Raw genomic sequence first — 16,396 nt, forward strand, 5'->3', positions numbered from 1 at the left:
TGCCTTCTGTGCCTGACATCTCCAAACCCGTTAGGGATATTCTGCTGCTATCTGACCTTGAAGAATCCTTCTGAGGTACACTGTACGTGTTCTGAAAGATGTCAATCTTCTTTTCCTTTGTTTTGGTAAGCTTCCACGTCTCACATCCGTATAACAATACAAAGAGAACCAGGCTCTTGAAGAGGGAGACTTTTATCTTTCTACTGAGATGTATGTGATATTCCAAATGTTGGCTAGCCTCCTGAAGCTAGGATGCATAAGTCAGTGCAATCGTCTTTCTGATGTCAGCAGTACCAATAAGAAACCTGGCATACAGCATCCTTGTTGACGCCAATCATAACAGGGAAAAAAGGTATCGTTGGGTATTACATATTATTTCGTAATGACTCAAAGACTGTGTCTCTGTGCACTGATTGAAAGCTTTCTCATACTGTAGTCCACAAAATGGATATACAGGATATTACTCCACTCGTTGACTTGCTCCAGGATGTTCGTGTTCTTGAGAATAAAGATCTGCATAATTCTCAGTCCCTCTCCCACTTTGGAACCCTTCCTGCTCTTTCCTAAGAGTCCGGTCAACTGCAGCCTGTATACTGCTGATGAGGATTCTACAAAGTGCTTTGCAGGCCAGGGGCAGCAATGTCACACAGCCCCTCCAGTTGCGGGCAGCTTTTCCATCTACATAGGAGGTGTGCTTCTATTCCTGGCTGGTCTATATCAGGTCTGCCTTTAACATTTCTGATGTTATTTGATTTGCTCCAGAGGACTTCCTATTCTGAAGAGTCTTCCGTGTTGCTCTTATATCATGTGTGGTGGATTGCTAAAATTGGATATCTAGTTCTTCTCCTTCCTCATGTTCATCTTGTTGTTGTGACTCTGGAGTGTCCCTGTTGAGTACTTCCTCAAAATTCTAATCCACCATTTTGCAAGCCTCGCTTTTTAGCTCACCTGAGCCGAAGGCTAAAGTGATCTTTTCTGATCAAAATTTGTCCGTTGTCTGTCGTCGTTGTCGTTAACTTTTCACATTTCATTTTCTTCTCAAAAACCACTGGCCCAATTTCAACCAAACTTGCTACAAAGTATCCTTGGGTAAAGGGGATTCAAGTTTGTTCAAATGAAGGGCCACGCCCTTTTCCAAGGGGGAGATAATTATGAATTAGAGAAAAATTAATAGCATTTTTAGAAAATCTTCTTCTCAATAACCATGGGGCCAGGAAAGATGAAACTCATGTGGAATCATCCTCAGGTAGTGTAGATTCAAATTTGTTCAAATCATGACCGCCGAAACTAGGGTGGGGCCAAAATCAAAGTTTTCAGAATATATAGGAAAAATCTTTAGAAATCTTCTCAAGAACCACTGGGCCAGGAAAGTTGAACTCATGTGGTACCATTCTCAGGTAGTGTAGATTCAAATTTGTTCAAATCATGACCCCCGGAGCTAGGGTGGGGCCAACATGGCCGACCAAAGTTTTACATAGGAGTATATAGGAAATATATGTGAAATTATCCTCAGGTAGTGTAGATTAAAGTTTGTTCAAATCATGACCCGCGGGGCTAGATTGGGGCCAAAATGGCCGACCAAAGTTTTACATAGGAATATATAGGGAAACCTATTAAAATCTTTTCAAGTACTTCAAAGCCATGATTAGTGAAATTTATATGGAATCATCCTCAGGTAGTGTAGATTCTAGTTTGTTCAAATCATGACCCCGTGGGGGATAAAATTGAAGCCGCAACCCCCCCCCCCCCCCCCACCTCAGTAAACTTTCAGTTCTGATCTGATATGTGCTTTTTCCTAGCCAATGTGCTCAGGTGAGCGCTGTGGCCCCTGGGCCTCTTGTTTTATTTTTCAGCAGCTCACCATCTTTGCTTTTCAGCACTGGTGTTTATCTAATACTAGTGATTTTTTTCTTGAAAGCTGTTTTACCATACTGTACAGTAATGTACAGTCCCTTTTGCCTCCCGTTCTCGGCTGCTTTCTGCGCTCGCTCAGCTTTCTATCATATCCATCTACTCCTGTCCTTTCTCACACTTTACTTGACTGCTTTGTCTTTTCCTCTTTGACTTTCCTTCAATATATAGTCGCCATTTTTTCTGTTCTTGAACTTTCTATTTTTGCCTTCATGTCCTTTCTTTCATCTACGGTATCATCCCGTCTTGGTTTCAACTTAATCTAATTCTCGTGTGTGCTGAGGCATAACTTGATTTCGGTCTTCACCAAGAAGTGGTCACTGTTGGCACCAGCTCCCCTCTGGACCTTTGTATGAAGAACAGATGATCTCCATTGATCACTTATGATAAGGTGGTCATTCCGGTTTTTCGTAATTGCAGTAGCAGACACCCATGTTGTTTTGTGTAAGTCTTTATAGGAGAACAATATTCCTGTGATTATAAGTCCATTCATCTAACAACATCCCCACAGCCTTTCTCCATTTTCGTTTGGTCTTCCCAGTCGATGGATACCCATAATTCTTTTACACCCGTTATCTTCACTCCCTACCTTGACGTTGAGGTCCCCGATGATAATAATGACGTCGTGCTTGTTGTTTCTCTCGTAGCTCCTGGCAGAATTGGTTCTGCTCCTCCTCTTCAGCTTCCTCTTCATTATTTGGCGTATATGCTTAGATCACCGACACTCTCATGTATCCTTTATAGAGCATCGCTATTATGGTTCTCTTACTGATGGGTGACTTCTTTTGTGACTTCATTGCCTGCTGGCTGATCATTATGACAACTCCTCCCTTATGCAGTTCTTCATCCTCGCTATAAATGACGGTCTGACCCGAAGCCAATCTCATCTTCCCAGCTCCTGTCCATCTGCACTCACTGATTTCCAAAATGTTCACCCTTCCATTTCTCTCGTAATTTGTGTTGATGTCTCTCTTCTGTTCATTGTTTTGATATCCCATTAACCGATGATGAATGTTAAGAGTCACAAGAGATCTTGTCGGACTCTATTCTTCCCTAAGGTTTTTACCCCTCGTCGTACTACTGCCATTGTTTGCGGTCTACTCTTTACATGGACTTCTTTGCTGTCCATTGTTTCTGTAACTGCCATTTTTGCCGGGATGGGGTAGTCTGCTTCCTGCTCAACTCCCAAGCTGGAAGGAGCAGTAGATTTTTTCAGGGTGTCCTTCTCTAAAACTGCGTTGGTCCATGACACTTTCTTGCGTCTATCCAGTACACCCCTCATGTGTTATAGTGAGGGACCTCCTATCCGCCACCCTGGGAACGCGCCTCCTAGCTGTGCAGTTCCAATCGATAAATTTGATAGAGATTTTTTTTCATCATTTATCAAATAGAATTAAAAATAAATCAGTATGTATATTTTTACAGGAAATGTGTGACATGTCTGTAAATGAGATAATTTCTCAATGGCCGGAGCTGCTGACAGATGAAGATGGAGAGGAGATCATTGATGAACTTGTCAGTGGGCAGGTTCTATCCATAGAGGACTCTATACAGATCAGAGACGAAGCAAACGATGCTGCAAAAAAGAAAATCATTGAATCGTTGAAGAAGAAACTACAGACATCAGATGAATCAACGATAAAAATGATTTTGAATGTTTATAACATCAGTAAGTTAAAAGTAGTATCTGTGAGGGAGGTTCTGAATGAGGGTAAGTGAGGATGGTTGGTGGGCATATGAGAGTTGATATGTTTGGATGAACGTGTGAGAGGGTGGGTGGGTGAAAAGTGGGATTCGTTTTTTTTTCAAAATCCTGCTCTTTATTATAGCTTTTATATACACAAAAACAATTTAAGTACTAGTATACAATACTTTTATAATTGATGTCACGTCCTTTTTGCAGAGAAACAAAAACAAAAAGAATCTCATAGTTTTTAAGAGTCCCAGACGATTCTAGATAGGAGTCTTAAGTATAATCATGATTGAAATTTAACCATTTTGTAGAAATATTGGATAATAAATTTAAAACTAATATTTTGTTAATTTCTTTAAGATGTATGTAATTACATGTACTATAAAATTACATTTACTTGGAATGGCATGATATTTTTTTTCGCTACAGGGCAATTACAACACATATCTACAGAGCAGAATACAGATATTCCATTTATAGAGACTAATGGTTTTAAAAATTTCATGACTGCAGTGAAGAAATCAAACGTGGTCATACTAACAGGAATGCCGGGAGATGGGAAAACATCAGTGCTTAATCACTATGTTAACAAACTTAATCTACGTAAAGCTGAAGCAATATTTCTGCGAAGTTTTACGGAACTGCAAAGTGCAGAAGCGAGAAAGAACATTATTTATTTTTTGGATAATGTTACCTCCACTATACCTGTTTCAAGGCGCCATTCTTCTGATGTACTGAAAAATATAGATTCTGCAGCTTGCCATATCCAGAGAACAGATCGAGGAAAATTAGTCATTGTCCTTCACAAAGATGTACTGAATTTCTTAAAAATACGCCACGGAAATTCTCTCATTTGGTCAAATTTTCCTATTGTAGATCTTTCAGAATCCTTAAATCAAAGTGACATAAATCAGATTCTTCAAAACTATGGACTACAAATAGAGGTTTCTGAAGACGCGAAGACCGGTGTTTTAGCAGAGAGAGATTTTTTATGGGGGTTCCCTAAGTGTTGTCGAATGGCGTCGTCAAATGCAGATTTCCCGCTGAAAAAAGATATGTCTAACATTCTCAGTTTCCAGGTTAAAGTACTAGAAGAATATTTTGGAGAAATGGAAGGTCCTTCCTTAGCTGTTCTCGCCTCAGTTGCTTTCCATAGAAACACAGTCGATCGTGACTTTTTCTCCAATGCTTGTTCAAAAGAAATGTTTTTTCGAGATGCTTTCATCTTGTGTGGGTCTGAATATAACCACTCGATGCCTCTTACGATGTCAGAAATCGCAAGTGCGTTTCAGGGAGTCTTTTTAGTCGTAGAAGGTACAAGTAAATTGTCAATAGAGAATGGAATAGTTCTGGAGGCTATAAATCATGTACTGTTGACCAGAAATCCCTCAAAGTTTATAGCATGGTACCCAGTGGAGGTTCTAACAGAGTTCTTTAAATATGGATCGGAAAATAAATCCAAAGTATTATTTCTGAAGTCTTATATAAGAAATCTTCTAATGCGAATTACTTCAGAACTTGAAAATCCAAACATTGATCTTATTGGTATGTTGGAAATGATATCAAACATGTACATTTGGAGTAAACCTCTTTGCTTAACATACTTGAAGCAAGATAAAGCAATGACCCCAAGACTTTGTCAGCTCATCCCAACTGGATCATTATTCGAGTTTTTTCAGCGTAGTGTTTCGCAGTCTTTTCTATTTTATCTGTACCAAGATTCTGCTACGTTAACGACTATTTGTCGATATTTTCTACAGAATAAGGTCAAACACTTCGGCTCATACATTTTGAATTCAGATGTGAATGTCAATGCGACACTAGCTGAAAAGGCATTTCCATATCTTGTGTTGTCTAAAACCAAATCTGCAAAGGAGATCCTGGGGCACACTCTTTGTTTATGGCGCTTGACGTTGTAGATGGCATGAATCTGGTGAACAAATTTGCCACAACCAAGCGCGAGACTTGCAATACAGAGAGATCATTATTTGAAGCTTTAATCAGCTCATACATGCTTAGCGTTAGGGGAAAGGAGACCTTTGATCCTATTTGCATATTACAACTAGGAATTCAACATTGTTCAAAATGGCTTATTGAACTGGCGTTGACATTTGTTAATCAAATTTCGTGCAAAGCATTTGAGCCGATTATGACAACATTCAAAAACCATCCAGATAAAAAAATTATGAAAGCCTTAGGATTTGCTGTGGTTCTATATTTTAGAAAAAGCTACAAAAATACCTACGATGTACGGGACGAAAAATTCAGCACTGGATACTTTGGTTGTGGTAACAAACAGTTCAAAGCCGAAAAATATACATATGAGGACTTTTGTGGGGTTAGGTCTTGTAGTACGCGGAGAAAATGAATTTAGTGAAGAATCGAAGGAAATGCTGCAATTTGAAAATAAATGTGCAGATTTACTCAATATGAAACTGAGTCCAGAAACAGTTAAATCTCTTCTCCGATCCCATAATAATATTACAATAATATCAGCGTCTTGTGTCCGTAGCAAGGGCTTTGGGACTAAGGAAAACAAAATATACCATACACCATGCATTCTATTGTGCTGTCCAGTAAAAGGCATCATACCTGCGGAAGAATTGCCCTTTCCATCTACATTGGAGGGTCATGAAGTTGATATCCGAGAAGCAACATGTATGTTTGCAGCAAATGATGAACCGCTCTGCGTTGGAGATGAAATTAGATCAGCAAATTCAGGTTCCATGGGAACTTTAGGTGGTTTTGTTGATTTGCAAGGAGGCTGTTCCAAAGGGTTAATAACGTGTGCTCATGTTGTTTTTAAACCGGGTGAACTAAGATTGAAAGATTTTGGAAAGCTCAAAAAATTTCATCGAGTCTACACCGAGATAACAGACGAGAACGGCTCTCATATCGGGGTTGTCGAGAGGGCTGTCTTTAAGGACGATAAGTATGATGGTACGAGTGTGGATGCTGCTCTGATTGAAATACCCCATTCTATCCCTGTCGATGGATCATTCTCTAAAAAGATGCGCAAAGAAGACGTTCGTTGTGCAGGTAATAGTATGTGGGAGGAAATGCCCGTGTGCCTTATTTGTTGTTTATTTATTATTTTAAAAAATGTATAATTATTCACTGTCAAAGAACGAATATTCTTTAGACCGCCAATTAGGTTAAAACGTCGTACAACGGCTTTTACAAGAAGTTTCGATTTATATGTAGTTTTAAGTATTGATAAATAATCTCTTGCCTAAATACTAAATTTCTATTTTCAGGTTTTTTTAACGAGTCGCCTCATTTTTCTTATGGAGGGATTGAAAGTGTTAGTTTTTCAAACATTGACTCAAAGATTGTAAAAATGGGAGCAGTGAGTGGACTAACTAGCGGAAGAATCAAATTTACGGAATCCATATTCCGCAGTGTGTCCACAACCCTCAGTGATAAATCAAATGTAACATTCCGCGGACAAATAGAAATCATGCCAGATATTGATCCTACAGTAGATTCAAATGACAGGCCTCCATTTTTATCTTCTGGGGATTCGGGTTCTTTTGTATTTATGGTTACGAGGAAAAACCCTTTAGTTTTGAAATGCATTGGTATGGCTATTTCTTTAACTTCATTTGGAACGTGCTTCGTCACCCCGATTGTTCCAATATTGGAAGCGTTAGAACTACCTCTGGACTGTCTTGCAAAATTTCGCGATTTACCGGAAGAGGAAGTAGACATCAGGAGCTTTTTAGTTAGCATCAAGTCAGATGTCAATCAAATAAGAAGTGAAATCAATACTAATTTAAATGACATAAAATCTCAATTGGCCAGTCAAGACCAAAAGATTCGCCGATTAGATTCAGAGAGAACAAAATGTAGCATTATATGAGAACTTTTCCCGTCTTGCCCTAAACATATACAATGTATGTATTAAATGTTTATGATTAGTGACTGAGAGTTTTAATGTAACATCAACAATCACTTATTTTTGAAGTGGAGAAGGGATTAACTTTCTTATTAAAGCAGAGGAAAGTGAAGCCAAATGACCGAGAATCTTATAATGCTAGAAGTGAGCATTCGTACGATATACGACATGAACAGCTGTTCACTTTATTCAAGTATAACTTGGTAAATTTTCAATGTTGCATGAAAATTGAAACTGCTTGTCAACTGCTTTCGCAAATGTTCACAAACACTTGTCTGTTACAAAAACTTTTAATCTTGGTCATATCTTTTGAATGAGAAGATTAACATTTATATTGCCTGTTACAAGATCTTTCTAAATATACTATGATTTTTGACCCCTTGACCTTGACGTTTTACTTACTTTCCAAACTTTTATCATTAATTACATTGGTCAAAAATTTGAAACTTTATATTTAAGTTGTTCAATACCCTTCTCGGGAATTTTTCAATGATATGGAGACGCCACCATAAATCTTTGCGGGTGGAGAGCTGCAAATTTTGTCCTATAATCGGCACTTAATGACGGCCATTGAGCAAAGAGTGATCTTTTTCGTGCCAGCATCTACTGCGAAAGGGACCTCGGTCTCATCCTAAAGACCGTTCTCCACGTCCCGGAGTGGGATTCGAACCCGCGACCTAAGGATCAGTTCCTTACTTTGCGACTCTAAGGGCAGATGCTCTAACCACTGCGCTACGCTGGCTACAAATGGAAAGAAAAAAGTAGGACTTTCATATAATTATAAACAAGTTGCTGTCCTTTAAAAAAGGACTACAATACGTGGACCATATGCATGTGTTTCTAACCGAAATTCAGTCAATTCAAGACAATTTCTAGGTTTAGTGAATATTCATGTAAGTTTGATCACAGTTTCTATTACTTTGACTGACAGTACTTTCATAGCAAAATTGTTAAATGTTATCTCCGATTGGCCTATATAGTTTTGTCATTTTTAAAAATTGGGCTATATTGATCAAAGGAGGATCCAGGTCCGGCGCGCCGGGCGTGCGCCCCTCCCCCCTCCCCGTTTGAATTTTTTGTAAGTATACGTCCATTATCCTAACATCAAGGCAAAAATATCTCATATTTGTAAAAAAAAAAAAAAAAAAAAAAAAAAAAGGACCTTGCCTTAGACCCAATGGGAGCTTCGGTACAGCCACTTGACCTTCGGACTTCTACTGCCCCCCCCCCCCCCCCCCCCCCCGTTACGAAATTCCTGGATCCGGTGTCATATAATTTATTCGCCATAGTTCCCCCCGGAAGTCTGGCTATAGTTCTCCCTGGGGGGAAATATCTATATAGTGAGACTTCCCCCCATAATGACCATAAGTCTTCTTCGGTTTTCGGTTTGGATTTTATATACATTGACATAATTAAATATTTATTGTATGCTTTAGGGACCTTTTAACTTTCATAAATTTTATGAATTTTTTTTAGGATTTGTATTTCATTTTGAAATTAAATTTGCTTGATATTAATGAAATTACATCCCTTTAAAATCAAATAAGATGGAGTTGAGTTCTAATACACTTTAAATCAAATTCTGACTGTCATGCATATTTTAGCAAAAATATGGAATGCGCTTAACCCCCCCCCCCCCCCGTTTTTTTTTTAAATTTAACCGGAAAAATTGCATGAAAATGTGTGCATCCCCTGCTCACCACACCGATTTTATTAAACTGGGTTTGGACGATTGGATGTTTGAATACACATATAAAAAAAACGTAAAATTTAAAAAATATATACTGCATTGCAATTGTCACTTATTTTACTAAACTATTTTGCACTAAAGTCGGAGATGGCTAATTTGTCCTTAAAGTAGATTTAAACTTTATGTATATGAAACTTTCGATAAATATAGTTAGGAACTAAGAAAGTCATCATTGAGATTTGGAATGCATGTTTTATTTATCACATTCGAGCACAATTATTTTATTTCTCGCATAGTCTTAAAGTACTATAAATTTTTCTTTTTTTTCGCTACATTTTTTATAAAATGGGTTGAATCATATCTAATGTGTAAATAGCTAATGTATATATACATTATACAATAGATACATATGTATATATATATATATATATATATATATATATATATATATATATATATATATATATATAGAAAGCACAAAAGTCCCCCCGGAAGTTATGTTAGTTTAAGAGTTGTTGTAAATTGTGCTTTATATATATATATATATATATATATATATATATATATATATATATATATATATATATATATATATATTGATGATAATTTCGTCATAAATTAACACTGTTAGAATTTTTTTAAATAATAAAACAATGCTCCGGAAACCATAATAAGAGGGGGAAGTCTCGCTATGAATGGGGGAAGGCTGGCTATAAAGTGAGCCTTATGGAAGAACGGCTATATAGTGAAACTTCCGTGGGGGAAGTTCACTATATAGCCATTCTTCCGGGAAGAAGGCTCACTATATAGAGCCTTGGGGAAGACACTATATAGTGAGCCTTCCGGGGGAAGCCTCACTATGGGCTAAAAATACGACACCGGCACTGTTAAATGATACATGTACCTCATAATGGCTGGGACTTGACACAACTGTTTTGGATTTATACGGAAGAAATCTATAATTTGAAAAATATATCTGATGGTATACGTGTAGCACAAGTACGCAGATTTTTTTTCAGCCCCCCCCCCTTTTCTCCATATGGAAAACTCTTGCTACAGGCCTGTATCACGCTATACTTGGATTGCTGTATATCGAATTATTTTTGCGAGCCTTGATGCACAAAACAAATGCCGATAAAGTCAAGTTCTTCCTACTTTTAAAATGCATCTGCCATAGAATTAAATAAATAAATACGATATGCAGGTTTAAAAGCGAAATTTGCCAATGAACAAGGTATATTCTCGAATAGGGCGAATTCGCGGGTGAGCTGTCTTAGCAAGGGGGCGAACTCTCCCAATCGCACATTCTCGGGCCTTTCCGACTGGCTAAGTTGTTTTTCCGACCTCTGACGGAAAGACCCGAGATAATGCGATTGCGAACTCTCCAGCATTCTCGCGCATGCGTAGCCTGTCGTATGCCCATGGCATCCTGTTTAACTTCGCTGATATATTTACCGCGTGGACCGCAGGGTCCACGCAATTAATTCCAGTGAAGCGTTCCGATTTACATTACGCCACTACCTATTTTGACAGCTGCGCTGAAGGTAAATACATGTAGTACAAATAGTACTCCTAACTGCAAGCTCTATGCTTCCTGATTGTGAAACACTACTAGTCAGATTGCAACGAGCAACCAATAAATGATAAGGAGAGAATATTTAAGAATCATTAAGCTTGCGGTTAGGAGGCGTGTACCATTAAAGTTGAGAGCTGCTGTCAAAATAGGTTGTGACGTAATGCAAAACGGTACACTTCATTGGATACTACCTGGTACTGGTATACATGTATGCCCCCCCCCCCCCCCACTCGGAGCTCCTCGGGTGGCTCGTACCTCGCACACTAACTGAATGGAGCGTAGCGGAGTCAGCCGAGGATTGCCGATTGTATATTACCCGTGAAATAAATTTACTATGATTCTTGACCCCGTGTCATTGACCTTGAAGTACTTTTCAAAAAAATTATTTTTCATTGTATTTTTCCTTTTAACTTTTAAGAAGATTTTTAAAGAATGTTTAGCTCACCTAAGCCGAAGGCTCAAGTGAGCTTTTCTGATCAAAATTTGTCCCTTGTCTGTCGTCGTCGTTGCTAGCGTCGTTGTCGTAAACTTTTCACATTTTCATCTTCTTCTCAAGAACCTCGGAGTCAATTTCAACCAATCTTGCCACAAGGTATCCTTGGGTGGAGGGGATTCAAGTTGTTTAAATGAAGGGGCAAGTCCTCTTCTAAGGGGAGATAATTATGAATTAATAAAAAAAATAATGGTATCTTTTAAAAATCTTCTTCTCCAGAACCATTGGGCCAGGAAAGATGAAACTCATGTGGAAGCATTCTCAGGTAGTGTAGATTCAAGTTTGTTCAAATCATGACCCCAGGGGGTAGGGCGGGGCCACAATGGCTGATCAAAGTTTTACATAGAAATATATACGAAAAATCTTTTAAAAATCTTCTTCTCCAGAACCATTGGGCCAGGAAAGATGAAACTTATGTGGAAGCAACGTCAGAAAGTGTAGATTCAAGTTTGTTCAAATCATGACCCCAGGGGTAGGACGGGGCCACAATGGCTGATCAAAGTTTTACATAGGAATATATAATAAACAGTAAAAATCTTTTTTTGAAATCTTCTCCAGAACCATTGGGCTTGGAAAAATTGAACTCATGTGGACGCATCCTCAGGTTGTGTAAATTCAAGTTTGTTCAAATCCAACACAAGCATACTTTTCAACACAGAGCTGATTTGTGTTTTTTTAACTAGCCCATGTACTCAGGTGAGCGGTGTGGCCCATGGGCCTCTTGTTCTATATATTTCTATGTAAAACCTCCCTACACCCAGATGTCATGACTTGAACAAACTCTAATCTACACCACCTGAGAATGCTTCCATATAAATATGACTTACCATGGCTTTGCTATTCTTCAGAAGAAGAGTTTTCAAGAATTTTTCTATACATTTCTATGTAAAACTTGGATTGACCAATATGGCCCCCTGCCCCCCTGGGTCATGATTTGATGAAACTTAAATCTATACTACTTGAGGATGCTTCCATATAAATATGACCAATCATGGCTTTGGTGTTCCTGAGAAGAATCTTAAAGAATTTTCAATGCAAAACTTGGATCTGCCATTGTGGCCCCGACCTACCTCCTGGGGGTCACGATTTGAACAAATTTGAATCTACACAACTTGGGGATGTTTCCCCGTAAGTTTCATCTTTCCTGGCAAAGTGGTTCTTGAGAAGAAGATTTTTAAAACATACTAACACATTTTCTCTATTTCTGAATTATCTCCCCTTGGATAAGGGTGTGGCCCTTCACTTGAACAAACTTGAATCCCTTTTACCCAAGGATGCTTTGTGGCAAGTTTGGTTGAAATTAGCCCAGTGGTTCTGGAGAAGAAGTTGAAAGTGTGAGAAGTTTACAGACAGACAGACGGACAGCTAGACAGATGAATGCCAAACAAAATGGTATCAGAAAAGCTCACTTGAGCTGTCAGCTCAGGTGAGCTAAAAATGCAAAGATCTTGCCAAGAGTCATCAGAGTATGGTTCTCATGTTTGTCTTATCACATCAATGAGTGAATTCAAGAAGAGTCAGAAGAATCAGACCACAGCACGGTCAGTAAACCAGGTTTTATTTTTCATTCACAGTTATATTATTAATACAATACATTTAACAATAACACAGTCTATTGACAGTCATTAGAAGCCGGCTCCAAGGCAGCCTTCACCCCGCACTCTCTGTCTCCAAGTTAACTTTCCCGACATGATGTCTTCCTCTTTCTTCTCCTACAATAAAGAGTATAACATTGAAAATATACTTTAATACAGAATTAGAGTTGGGACCCTAGCTGAAAGGGAGTCATTTTTGCTACAGATCAACTGAAATGGATTTTTTGTGTCGGTTTTCTTTGTATGTATTGTACATTTACTTTTGATATAAAATTCAAATAATACTGCATTGAATACCTGGTCTGGGGGCCATAAAACTTAGACGAGCTCACTTTTGAGCTAGTCTAAGTTTTATGGCCCCCAGGCACGAAAAGAGAAACTCACTCATGCATCAAAAAGTATGAAAGTTTTCTTTTCAAATCCTTCACTTTTAAATGAGGAATTTAACTGTTTGCATACTCAAAACTGATGCAGTCATACTGACTATTGAGTCGACTAAATATAGATATATCTATCAGACTAAAATATATATTATGTATGCAGACAATTAGATTAACATGTTATCTATAGGGACGTGCCTATAGTGACATCAAGCTTCGAGATGTCTTTACTTTTTATCACTAATATAAATTTTTTTAGCATTTAACCTTACAAAAAATACTTACAAAAGCATAACTCAAGACGTTATATGCAACTATAATAGGGAAAATCGAGTATTTAAATCCCCCGATGACGGATTTTTTTGTCAGTTGATGCAGGGCACTCTGGTTGTTTCTGTAGGCATACCATCTCATAAAGTTATGATCCAGCTAAAATAAAAATAACTTTATTTAATATCACTGAAGAACAACATTGGGTTACCTTATAAAAGCTGAACACTTCTCGTAAAAAAGCATATTAGTCTGCCATATTTCCTGTTCATCGACACTATCCCCTACAAACCCTATATATAAGGAGCACATCTCATAACAGTTCAATGTATATTGCTGTTGAAGTCCAACGAGTGTAGACATGCATCTTTCACTGCTGCAGTACTAGCTCTGTCATGATGAAACACTTCTGGGCAAAAAATATTGCGCCGTAAATTGCACCCTTTTGCATTACGGGATCTGTAGCGTTATGGTCAAAGACAAATATATAAAACCATAACGCTACAGATCTGCAGCTAATAAATTTATTTTGCAGAATTGGCAATTTGTATGCAAAAATTGTTTCAAAAACAAGTTTTTTTCTCTGTGTAATTTGCAAAATGGATTCAAGAGAAGTTATGGATCATGCCCTTAAATTTAACGACTGAGTCATTATGAGAAAATATCTGATAAAACTTGTCTTGGTTACCAGAAGATTTTGGTTTCAAGTAATTTATGCATATATGTAAATTATCAACTGCTGAATGTCTTTGCTCTTTACACTATAAATCTTTATTTTATTTATGATATTCTATTCTATCATGAGGTAAATTACTAATTAGTCACAACGCTAAACACTGAGATTGTGAAGAGACTCTTATGAGAAAATTCGAACTTACAATATGAGGCCTGCGCGGATCCGAATACAATTTCCTGTATTCTGCTCTAAATTTATCCCTCGTTTTCCGTCGTCTATCAATTAATTCGCGTTCTTCTTCTGAAAGTTTGAAGGTTTTAAACGGATCCCAACCTCTGTCCCCCATTTTTCACTTTTTCTCCCCGACCCCCAGGTCAAGTTGAAACCGGAAGTGGAAATCAACTCGCACATCGACTATTTCGAACGAACTCATTTTTGTCATATGACATATTATATCTACACGGGGAATTTCTAATTCAGGTAAAGCAGCTTACCTTTCATTTATTTTCATACATATATATTTTTTCTTAATACATAATATCAAATCATCACATTCTTTCTTGTAAATCACTTTTTTTTAATTCACGTGATGCTATCAATGAGTTTAAAGTCTGAAAATTGTTTATGTCTACACATGCTTATCAATTTGTCAGATGATATTCAAGTGATTTTATGACATTTAAAATTGAGGGCAATTGCATCTATAATTTTCAAATAAATATGTTTATGGATTCAAAAAGAAAAAACGCAGAGAATAAACTATACCGGTGTGTTTTCAAGGGGTGGACAAATTTTAAGAAGATAACTAAATCGATATACGGGTTAAATCAAAAGAATAGTAAATTGAGTAAATGGATTTATTTATGTAATTTATACCGCCCTTTCTCTCTCTATTTCACAAGGAATTCCCGTAGATACGTGTATTTTATTCTTCAAAATATATTTGGGATTCTAATATCAATACCGGGGATGTCTTCAGTTTATGCAGATTAAATTATACCTATAGGCGTCGGAACCGGAGGAGGCAGGTGGGCTAGGGGAGGTTTAGCCTCCTTCCTACTTTTTTTTTGCAAAGATATCCATAATATAGGCATTTAAAATTGGGGTATACCTTTCTTTTTGTTGATTTAGCCCCCCCCCCACTTTCAATTTACTCCCAATGCCTATGTTAAATATTTAAAAACTGTTATTATTGAGGATATTTTGTGTTTGCATCATTTGACATCATTGTACGATATAAATACATCTGTATCATAAACAGTTTAATCTTTAGATTTTGGGAAATAATTTAAACAAATTGATTTAATACAAATTTTAAACATAAAGACGCATCCTCATCTGTTAAAGTTTAGGATATTGTTCAGGATATCTATACATGTACATAAGTTTCTTTGTCATATATAAACCAAGCACACCTAGGAAACCCTAGAAATATTTATCTTCAGCTATAAAAATACATGTATTTTTATAGTAGGGGTAACTATATTAAAAGAAGATAAATATTTCGTGACAAGCCCCTGTGAGGAAACTAGCTTGCTAGAAAAATTATGAATTTGAATTCTTATATTTTAAAAATTGGGTGAACACAGGAATTATATTTCCTTTCAGGTGAAAAGAAATGGGCTTCATTCTTGAAAGGACTTCAGTTTAATTAGATTAAAAACCCAGGATTTCGTTCATTTCTTTGTCCAGCTCTGTAGATTCCCGACAGACAGCCACAGCATTTTTCCTGTGTATAAATAAAAGTCAGAAAAAAAGATATATTTCACAGGTCAGTATTGCAAAAATTTTTTTTCTATACAATGTCTTATAAAAAGAGTTCCATCAAAAAATGTAAACATCTGGAAAATGACTCAATGCTTGCATTGTTGTTTATATCCCCTCTCAATATTGCATGGGTAGGTGTATAGATTTTGATCGATTTTTAAAGAGATAATTTCAAACAAACTCTTAACCATCGTCTTAAGCCACAGGTTTTGTGTCCATTCTATTTTCACAAATAGAAATGAAAAGGGGGGGGGGGGTCCACAAACACCTGTCTATTCTAGGGTCATTTTACTAATTAAGATATTCTGATTAGTAATCAGAATATGTTCTGCATATTTCTGTGTTTTTAATTTTTTAATGAATCTAATCTTATACGATGTATGGATTATATAAAACTAAATGTGATCAATGAAGTTCTAATACACCGTGTATATCCCAACATGCGGG

General features: G+C 37.2%; 2 protein-coding genes across 3 annotated transcripts; one reads left to right on the forward strand and one right to left on the reverse strand.

Annotated features, from left to right (window-relative positions):
* Positions 1 to 4,040: 4,040 nt before the first annotated feature.
* On the forward strand, positions 4,041 to 7,485 carry LOC134238966 (uncharacterized). 2 transcript variants are annotated; one of them, XM_062721110.1, is made up of 2 exons: positions 4,041 to 6,643; positions 6,862 to 7,485. In XM_062721110.1, the coding sequence occupies exons 1-2, from the start codon at positions 5,851 to 5,853 to the stop codon at positions 7,464 to 7,466; spliced, it is 1,398 nt and encodes a 465-aa protein (XP_062577094.1). In that variant the 5' UTR covers positions 4,041 to 5,850; the 3' UTR covers positions 7,467 to 7,485. Both variants share the same exon structure in this region; 1 of them encodes a protein (XP_062577094.1).
* A 5,317-nt stretch (positions 7,486 to 12,802) lies between these two features.
* LOC134238979 (uncharacterized) lies at positions 12,803 to 14,587 on the reverse strand. The gene is made up of 3 exons (XM_062721127.1): positions 14,385 to 14,587; positions 13,522 to 13,665; positions 12,803 to 12,973 (listed from the first exon to the last, which is right to left on the reverse strand). Exons 1-3 carry the CDS (start codon positions 14,526 to 14,528, stop codon positions 12,887 to 12,889), a joined length of 375 nt encoding a protein of 124 aa, XP_062577111.1. The 5' UTR covers positions 14,529 to 14,587; the 3' UTR covers positions 12,803 to 12,886.
* Positions 14,588 to 16,396: the final 1,809 nt, after the last annotated feature.

The sequence above is a fragment of the Saccostrea cucullata genome, unplaced genomic scaffold, assembly GCF_032062105.1.
Source record: "Saccostrea cucullata isolate Sc308-1 unplaced genomic scaffold, CSIRO_AGI_Scuc_v1 ctg658, whole genome shotgun sequence".
Classification (NCBI taxonomy): Eukaryota; Metazoa; Mollusca; class Bivalvia; order Ostreida; family Ostreidae; genus Saccostrea; species Saccostrea cuccullata.